The following is a 10,576-nucleotide window of genomic DNA, read 5'->3' on the forward strand; positions in this document are numbered from 1 at the left end:
GATTAGACACTGGCACAATGGAAGAAGCCAGAGAGTGGTTGTGGAGGATTGCTTCTCTGAGTGGAGGCCTGTGACTAGTGGTATGCCGCAGGGATCGGTGTTGGGTCCATTGTTGTTTGTCATCTATATCAATGATCTGGATGATAATGTGGTAAATTGGATCAGCAAGTTTGCTGATGATACAAAGATTGGAGGTGTAGTGGACAGTGAGGAAGGTTTTCAAAGCTTGCAGAGGGATTTGGACCAACTAGAAAAATGGGCTGAAAAATGGCAAATGGAATTTAACGCAGACAAGTGTGAGATATTGCACTTTGGAAGGACAAACCAAAGAAGAACGTACAGGGTAAATGGTAGGACTCTGAAGAGTGCAGTTGAACAGAGGGATCTGGGAATACAGGTACAGAATTCCCTAAAAGTGACGTCACAGGTGGATAGGGTCGTAAAGAGTGCCTTTGGTACATTGGCCTTTATAAATCGGAGTATCGAGTATAAAAGTTGGAGTGTTATGGTAAGGTTATATAAGGCATTGGCGAGGCCGAATTTGGAGTATTGTGTACAGTTTTGGTCACCTAGTTACAGGAACATAAGAACATAAGAAATAGGAGCAGGAGTAGGCCATCTAGCCCCTCGAGCCTGCCCCGCCATTCAATAAGATCATGGCTGATCTGACGTGGATCAGTACCACTTACCCGCCTGATCCCCATAACCCTTAATTCCCTTACCGATCAGGAATCCATCCATCCGCGCTTTAAACATATTCAGCGAGGTAGCCTCCACCACCTCAGTGGGCAGAGAATTCCAGAGATTCACCACCCTCTGGGAGAAGAAGTTCCTCCTCAACTCTGTCTTAAACCGACCCCCCTTTATTTTGAGGCTGTGTCCTCTAGTTTTAACTTCCTAAGTGGAAAGAATCTCTCCGCCTCCACCCTATCCAGCCCCCGCATATTCTTATAAGTCTCCATAAGATCCCCCCTCATCCTTCTAAACTCCAACGAGTACAAACCCAATCTCCTCAGCCTCTCCTCATAATCCAAACCCCTCATCTCCGGTATCAACCTGGTGAACCTTCTCTGCACTCCCTCCAATGCCAATATATCCTTCCTCATATAAGGGGACCAATACTGCACACAGTATTCCAGCTGCGGCCTCACCAATGCCCTGTACAGGTGCATCAAGACATCCCTGCTTTTATATTCTATCCCCTTCGCAATATAGGCCAACATCCCATTTGCCTTCTTGATCACCTGTTGTACCTGCAGACTGGGCTTTTGCGTCTCATGCACAAGGACCCCCAGGTCCCTTTGCACGGTAGCATGTTTTAATTTGTTTCCATTGAGATAGTAATCCCATTTGTTATTATTTCCTCCAAAGTGTATAACCTCGCATTTCTCAACGTTATACTCCATTTGCCATATCCTCGCCCACTCACTCAGCCTGTCCAAATCTCTCTGCAGATCTTCTCCGTCCTCCACACGATTCACTTTTCCACTTATCTTTGTGTCGTCTGCAAACTTCGTTACCCTACACTCCGTCCCCTCCTCCAGATCATCTATATAAATGGTAAACAGTTGCGGCCCGAGTACCGATCCCTGCGGCACGCCACTAGTTACCTTCCTCCAACCGGAAAAACACCCATTTATTCCGACTCTTTGCTTCCTGTCGGATAGCCAGTCCCCAATCCACTTTAACACACTACCCCCAACTCCGTGTGCCCTAATCTTCTTCAGCAGCCTTTTATGGGGCACCTTATCAAACGCCTTTTGGAAATCCAAAAACACCGCATCCACCGGTTCTCCTCCATCAACCGCCCTAGTCACATCTTCATAAAAATCCAACATGTTCGTCAAGCACGACTTTCCCCTCATGAATCCATGCTGCGTCTGATTGATCGAACCATTTCTATCCAGATGCCCTGCTATCTCCTCTTTAATAATGGATTCCAGCATTTTCCCTACTACAGACGTTAAGCTGACCGGCCTATAGTTACCCGCCTTTTGTCTCCTTCCTTTTTTACAGGAAGGATGTAAATAAGATTGAAAGAGTGCAGAGAAGGTTCACAAGGATGTTGCCGGGACTTGAGAAGCTGAGTTACAGAGAGAGATTGAATAGGTTGGGACTTTATTCCCTGGAGCGTAGAAGATTGAGGGGAGATTTGATAGAGGTGTATAAGATTTTGATGGGTATAGATAGAGTGAATGCAAGCAGGCTTTTTCCGCTGAGGCTAGGGGAGAAAAAACCAGAGGGCATGGGTTAAGGGTGAAAGGAGAAAAGTTTAAAGGGAATATTAGGGGGGGCTTCTTCACGCAGAGAGTGGTGGGAGTGTGGAATGAGCTGCCGGATAAAGTGGTAAATGCGGGGTCACTTTTAACATTTAAGAAAAACTTGGATGGGTTCATGGATGAGAGGGGTGTGGAGGGATATGGTCCAAGTGCAGGTCAGTGGGACTAGGCATAAAATGGTTCGGCACAGACAAGAGCTGTAATTTTCTATGGTTCTATGATCAGAGGATTAGATAGGGTGGACAGTGTGAGCCTTTTTCCTCGGATGGTGATGGCTAGCACGAGGGGACATAGCTTTAAATTGAGGGGTGATAGATATAGGACAGATGTCAGAGGTAGGTTCTTTACTCAGAGAGTAGTAAGGGCGTGGAATGCCCTGCCTGCAACAATAGTGTTCTCGTCAACATTAAGGGCATTTAAAGGGTCATTGGATAAACATATGGATGATACTGGAATAATGTAGGTTAGATGGGCTTTAGATTCGTTTCACAGGTCGGCGCAACATCGAGGGCCGAAGGGCCTGTACTGCGCTGTAATGTTCTATGTTCTCTCCACCATAAAGTCAGAAGTGAGGATGTTCACCAATGATTGCACAATGTCCAGCAACAATTTCAACTCCTTAGATATGGAAGTAGACCATGTCATATGCAGCAATACCTGAACAACATTCAGCCTTGGACTGGTAAGTGACAAGTAACATCCACGCCACATAATGTCAGACAACGGCCATCTCCAACAAGAGAGAATTTAACCATCGCCTCTTGACATTCATTGGCATCACTAATGTCGAATCCCCTGCTATCAACGTCCTGGAGGTTACCATTGACCAGAAACTCAACTGGACTAGCCATATAAATACTGAAGCTACAAGAACAGGGCAGAGGCTAGAAATCTTGCAGCACGTAACTCATCTCCTGAATCTCCAAAGCCTATCTATTTGCCTGAATAAGTGCTTCTCCATCAAGACTTAAGAAAGCTCAACATCATCCAAGTCCAACCAGCCTACTTCATTGGTACCGTATCCACAACCTTCAACATTCCCTCCATCCATCACTGATGCACAGTGACAGCAAATATCAATCTACAAGAGGCAGAGCAGCAACTCATCCAAGCTTCTTCAACAGTACCTCCCAAACACAGGTCTTTTATCACCTAAAAGCTCAAGGAAAGCAGGTGCATAGGAATACCACCACCTGCAAATTCCCTCTAAGTCACACACCATCATGATTTAGAACCATTTTGCTGTTCCTTCACTGTTGTTGAGTCAAAATCCTGGAACTCCCTTCCTAACAACACTGTAGGTGTACCTACACCACAAGGACTGTAGCAGTACAAAAAGGCAGCTCATCCAACAATGAATAGAAAAAAATTGAAATGTTCACATTCATTAGTATAGAAATGGAATGCTGGCTTTGTCCATGTTTACAAACCGAATATTCTTTTTGTAAATTAACTGGCTTTCTCTAAATGTTCTTTGCCGTTTTAACTATACCCATTTAAGGTTTTTGATCCAAAAATAGAAAATGCTGGAACTCAGCCGGTCTGACAGCATCTGTGGATGACTCTATTCTCTCTCCACAGATGCTGTCAGGGTTGCTGAGATTTTCCAGTTTTTTCTGTTTTTGTTTCAGATTCCAGCATCCGCAGTATTTTGCTTTTATATTAAGGGATTTGGATCTTTGTTTTTGATGCGCGTTATCACACACGAGGCTTGAGATGCTCAACGAAATAAAGGCTTTTATTTACTATTACAACGAAGCTACCATGTATAGTACACGATCCCAGACTGAGGGGTCCCAGACAGAGCAGTGACCTTTATACCTCTCCCAGGAGGCGGAGCCCGACTGGGATGTACCATAATAACTATAATACAGGTGTAACAGCCCAACCCTAACCCCAACAGCAACAAGTAGAACAACCCATCCCTAACCCCAACAGCAACATATATACATACTTGTAGTACTGGCCAGACCCTGGCTCAGTACTACCTAGTGGGAACCAACGATGGTTCACCACATTCACCCCTCCTTTGAAGACAAAGGCCGGCGGGGTACAAAAAAACCAGAATAATTTGTCATCAGTCTATAAGTTCAGACGGTCAGGGGGACCGCACCGTCGTTGTGACCTCCTCAACACCGGTGATGACACCGGAGTAGGCACTCGCGGTGGCGTTCTCCCCAAGGCGATGTCCAACGGTTCCTCCACAGTCTCACGGGCCGGCTGACCCCGAGGTGATGATAATCCGTTGAGTTCCGACACGCCCTGAAGTGGTGACCATCTCCTGGACTCAGGCAAGCTGTACACGGGAGTAAAAGGGTTAAGTGATGGTCCCGATGCTGGCCGCGCCGTGTCAGGAGGGGAAACAATAGTTGGGGGGTCTCTAACAGGAGGTATGGGAGCGACAGGGGTTTCTACGTCCCCTGCTGGCGCCAGGTCTTGAATCGAGACCGTGTCCTCTCGCCCGTCAGGGTATGCCACATAGGCATACTGAGGGTTGGCGTGGAGGAGATGGACCTGTTCAACCAAAGGGTCGGACTTGCGGGCCCTTACATGTCGCCGCAGGAGGACAGGTCCTGAGTACGTCAACCAAGACGGTAATGAGGTCCCAGAGGAAGACTTCCGAGGGAATGAAAACAGCCTCTCATGAGGAGTAGCGTTGGTTGCCGTACACAGGAGTGAGCGTATGGAATGGAGCGCATCAGGGAGCACCTCTTGCCAACGGGAGACTGGAAGGCTTTTTGACTTCAACGCCAGTAAGACAGCCTTCCAGACTGTAGCATTCTCACGTTCCACCTGTCCGTTACCCCTAGGGTTGTAGCTCGTGGTTCTACTAGAGGCAATCCCGTATGAGAGCAGGTATTGCCTCAAGTCATCGCTCATGAACGACGAGCCCCTATCGCTGTGAATGTAGCAGGGGTACCCGAACAGAGTAAAAAGATCACGGAATGCCTTGATAACCGTGGCAGCGGGTGTATCAGAGCAGGGAATAACAAAAGGGAATCTCGAGTACTCATCAATGATGTTGAGGAAGTACACATTCCGATCTGTCGAGGGAAGGGGGCCCTTAAAGTCCACACTCAGTCTTTCGAAGGGACGAGTGGCCTTGACTAGTTGTGCCCGGTCAGGTCGGTAAAAGTTCGGTTTGCATTCCGCGCATACCCGACAACTTCTCGTTATGGACCTGACATCCTCCACCGAGTAGGGCAGGTTGCGGGCTTTTACGAAGTCGTAGAGCCGAGTGACCCCAGGATGGCATAGGTCATTATGGAGAGCCTGCAAATGGTCCTCCTGTATACTGGCGCATGTTCCACGCGACAGGGCATCCGAGGGCTCGTTGAGTTTCCCTGGATGATACATGATGTCATAATTATAGGTGGAGAGTTCGATTCTCCACCTCAAGATCTTGTCGTTCTTGATCTTGCCCCGCAGCGTGTTATTGAACATGAACGCCACGGACCGCTGGTCCGTGATCAGGGTGAACCGTTTTCCCGTCAAGTAATGGCGCTAATGCCTGACGGCCTCCACAATGGCCTGGGCCTCCTTTTCCACCGCTGAATGTCGAATTTCGGGGCCTTGGAGGGTGCGGGAAAAAAAGGCGACGGGCCTGCCCGCCTGGTTAAGTGTGGCGGCCAGGGCGAAATCAGATGCATCGCTCTCCACCTGAAAGGGGATGGACTCATCAACAGCGTGCATCGTGGCTTTCGCGATGTCGGCTTTTAGTTTATCAAAGGCCAACCGAGCCTCTGGTGTTAGGGGAAAAGAGGTGGACTTGATGAGCGGACGGGCTTTGTCCGCGTAATTGGGAACCCACTGTGCGTAGTAAGAGAAGAAGCCTAAGCATCTTCTCAGTGCTTTTGCGCTAGTGGGCATGGGAAGTTCAAGGAGGGGACACATACGGTCTGGATCAGGGCCAAGGACCCCGTTTTCCACCACGTATCCGAGGATGGCTAAACGGCGCGTACGAAATACACACTTCTCCCTGTTGTAGGTCAGGTTCAGGCGAGATGCAGTGCGTAGGAACTTAAGGAGATTTGTGTCGTGGTCCTGCTGGTCATGGCCGCAGATGGTGACGTTATCCAGGTACGGGAAGGTAGCCCGCAGTCCGTTATGGTCCACCATTCGGTCCACAGCACGCTGGAAGACCGAGACCCCATTGGTGACACCAAAAGGAACCCTTAGAAAGTGATACAAGCGACCATCCGCCTCAAAAGCCGTGTATTGTCGGTCCTCTGGGCGAATGGGGAGTTGGTGGTAGGCAGACTTGAGGTCTATGGTGGAGAACACCCGGTACGGCGCAATCTGGTTGACCATGTCAGATATGCACGGGAGGGGATACGCATCCAGCTGCGTGTATCTATTAATGGTCTGACTCTAGTCAATGACCATCCGGGGTTTGTTCCCACTCTTGACCACCACGACCTGCGCTCTCCATGGACTAGCGCTAGGTTGGATGATCCCTTCCTTGAGGAGCCGCTGAACTTCAGATCGAATGAAGATCCGATCCTCAGCGCTGTAACGCCTACTCTTAGTCGCGATGGGCTTGCAGCCTGGCACAAGATTCTGGAACAGGGAGGGTGTGGTAATCTTCAGCGTCGAGAGGCTACAGGCGGGGCGCGTTGGGCAATTTGGAAGCTGCTGTTCTCCCACTGAAAGCGGAGGGACTGGCCCACCGTACTGTAGGGTTACACTCTTCAAGTGGACCATGAAATTTAGTCCGAGGAGTATTGGCGCGCAAAGGTGCGGTAACACCAGGAGCTTGAAGCGCTCGTAAACCGTGCCCTGCACCGTTAAATTTACCATGCAACTCCCTAGCACGGTGACAGACCGGGACCTTGATGCCATCGAAATCGTCTGTTTGACAGGTTGGATCTGGAGGCCACACCGCTTCACAGCGTCTGGGTGAATAAAACTCTCAGTGCTCCCGCTGTCAAACAGACAATAAATCAAGTGTTTGTTTACCTGAATGTCCATCATAGACTTGTCGAGTCGGTGAGGCTTGGCCTGGTCCAGGATGATCGACGCCACCGTTGGTTCGTGAGCGCCACTGCAGGCAGCTGAGATAGATGAAGATGACCCCTGCTGGTCGTTCGCGGTCGGTGCCAACCAACATGGCTGCTCCCATAGGTCGCACATGGGTGATGGCGCCAAAATCAGCCACCCCTGGTGGTTGCGCATCACTTGCGACTCCGTCGACTGTAATGGCGGCGTCCTAGCCTCGCACGTGGACGAAAGCCTCGACGATGCCGACGACGAAGAACCGGGCTCCGGGGAGTCGCAGGCCGCACTGCTGTTCCTGGAAGTAAGTTTGGATCGGCATACCTTCGAATAGTGCCCCTTCTTACCGCAGGCGGAGCACAACACAGCTTTAGCGGGACATCGCTGCCAAGTGTGCTTCACTCCCCCACAGAAGTAACACCGCGGGCCGCCCGGAGCTGCTGCCATCGTCAGGCCCGAGTGTGGGCACGCCATCACGCAGCTTTTCGAACCCGAGGGACGAGGAGGGATCAGCGACTGCTCCTGCCACATTGTCTCCACGTGGTCTTCGGGATACAATACTAGGCTTTTGGAGGCCGTCTCCAACGTATCCGCTAGTTCTATCGACTTAGTGAGATCAAGATTACCTTGCTCCAACAGTCTGAGTCGGATATAAGATGATCCGATTCCCGCCACAAACGCATCTCGAGCGAGGTCGTTCATGTTCTGGTCTGCCGACACTGCTTTGCAGTTACAGCCCCTGGCTAGCTGTAGGAGCTCGTTCACGTACTCTTCCGTCATTTCGCCGGGCTGCCGTCGTCGAGTGGCTAAGAGGCATCGAGCATGCATCTCGTTTGGCGGTTTAATGTAACGCTTCTTAAGAAGCTCGAGGGCCCTTGTGTAGTTGGTGGCCGCACGGATCGCGAGATATACGGTGTCGCTTACCCTTGCGTGGAGGACCCGGAGTCTGTCGTCGTCTGTGGTGACCGCTGCGGAGGCTGCAAGGTAGTCCTCAAAACATTTCAACCAGTGGTCGAAGGTGTTAGAGGCGCCCGCCGCACGTGGATCCAGTGTAAGACGTTCGGGTTTTAACATTTGCTCCATACTCTCTGTATCATTTTCTTTTTTTTTTAACGACGAGAGTTTAATTAATAGTGAATAAAATTGATGCGCGTTATCACACACGAGGCTTGAGATGCTCAAGGAAATAAAGGCTTTTATTTACTATTACAACGAAGCTACCATGTATAGTACACGATCCCAGACTGAGGGGTCCCAGACAGAGCAGTGACCTTTATACCTCTCCCAGGAAGCGGAGCCCGACTGGGATGTACCATAATAACTATAATACAGGTGTAACTGCCCAACCCTAACCCCAACAGCAACAAGTAGAACAACCCATCCCTAACCCCAACAGCAACATATATACATACTCGTAGTACTGGCCAGACCCTGGCTCAGTACTACCTAGTGGGAACCAACGATGGTTCACCACAGCTTTCTTTCAAAGAAACCGTAAGTAGCTGAAATGCTGCCAGTTTTCTGATTTTTGGATTGCGAGATGGGGCTCCATGGAGCCAAGAGACATTTATAGAAATCATAGAAACCCGACAGTGCAGAAGGAGGCCATTCGGCCCATCGAGTCTGCACCGACCACAATCCCACCCAGGCCCTACCCTCACATATTTACCCGCTAATCCCTCTAACCTACGCATCTCAGGACTCTAAGGGGCAATTTTTAACCTGGCCAATCAACCTAACCCACACATCTTTGGATTTTGCGTTCCCAGTTCAACATATGGGAGGAAACCGAATGGTCCGGTTTCCTCTCACATTCCAAAGATGTGCGGGGCAGGTGGATTGGCTATGCCAAATTGCCCCTTAGTGTCAGGGGGACTAGCTGGGGTAAAATGCATGGGGTATGGGGGATTGTGGTCGGTGCAGGCCTGATGGGCCAAATGGCCTCCTTCTGCACTGTTGGGATTCTATGATTTTGATAAAGGCTTTAGGATTTGGAAAATTGATTACATTGAGTTTAAAGAGTGTGAATATTTTTTTGTTTCTCTTACCCTCACTCATTTCCTGTGAAAGAAAACAAGCAATCAGATGCCGGTGTGAGCATCATGCCAGGCAGTGAGACAGTTTCCGATTGGCTGCCAGCTCTGAGGCTGGGTTAGGGAGTGAAGGAAGGATAGGCCGCGACTGCCAACCCTTCACACAACAAGCCGGCTCCGCACACAGCCTGACAGGAAAGAAAGCGCGCAGCTTCTCCCTGACCCCCGCCCCGCAAACCGAGCCGAGTATTCTCACCGATCGGGGTTCTGGCAGCAGAGACAATAACAACATCCTCATCCTGATTCATGGCGATGGAAGTGAGTGTTCAGGAAACAGCGGGGTGGGGCTATGTTCAACCCCGCCCACATTCAGCTCATAGTCATCTCCTTGAGCCAAGAAAGAAAACATTTATTTTAATTATTTTCTTATATTCAACATTCTTTTCAAAATGAATATGGACTACATCTAGTGTAATCTATGGATATTATAATCTGATATTTCATATTGGATTCATAGAATTTTAACAGCACAGAATGCCATTCGGTCGTATCTACACCGACTCTCAATAAAAATAACTCATCTAGTACCAGTCCACGCTGTTTGCTGGTAGCCCTGCATTGTTTTTCCTCTTCAGGTGTTACCCGGGCCACGTTTGAATCTGACTACATTACACTCAGGCAGCGCACTCCAGATCTCAACTAAAATGTTTTTTTCCACATGCAACTCTTGCTTCTTTTGCCAAAGACCTTAAATCGATGTTCTCTGGTTCTTGATCCTCCCGCCAACAGAAACACTTTCTCCCTCCATATTCTGTCCAGACCTTTCATGGTTTTGAACATCTAGAAATAGAAATCATAGAAACCCTACAGTGCAGAAGGAGGCCATTCAGCCCATCGAGTCTGCACCGACCACAATCCCACCCAGGCCCTACCCCCACATATTTTACCCGCCAATCCCTCTAACCTACACATCCCAGGACTCTAAGGGGCAATTTATAACCTGGCCAATCAACCTAACCTGCACATCTTTGGACCGTGGGAGGAAACCGGAGCACCCGGAGGAAACCCACGCAGACACGAGGAGAATGTGCAAACTCCACACAGACAGTGACCCGAGCCGGGAATCGAACCCGGGACCCTGGAGCTGTGAAGCAGCAGTGCTAACCACTGTGCTACAGTTCCAATTCATTTCAGTTTGTGGTTACAGGTAAGATTAGATTCCTATTTGATTCAGGATTTCCTTACAGCTGCAAATCAACAAACACCACT

General features: G+C 49.3%; 1 protein-coding gene across 1 annotated transcript in view; it reads right to left on the reverse strand.

The window, feature by feature from the left end:
• acat2 (acetyl-CoA acetyltransferase 2) overlaps positions 1–9,676 on the reverse strand; it is a 120,379-nt gene extending 110,703 nt beyond the window's left edge. Inside the window, exon 1 of the mRNA XM_078230026.1 lies at positions 9,564–9,676. Coding sequence (XP_078086152.1) covers positions 9,564–9,615 — 52 coding nt within the window. The 5' untranslated portion in view covers positions 9,616–9,676. The remainder of the gene's footprint in view (positions 1–9,563) is intronic.
• Between the last annotated feature and the right edge of the window lie 900 nt (positions 9,677–10,576).

Source organism: Mustelus asterias, chromosome 15 (genome assembly GCF_964213995.1).
Source record: "Mustelus asterias chromosome 15, sMusAst1.hap1.1, whole genome shotgun sequence".
NCBI lineage: Eukaryota > Metazoa > Chordata > Chondrichthyes > Carcharhiniformes > Triakidae > Mustelus > Mustelus asterias.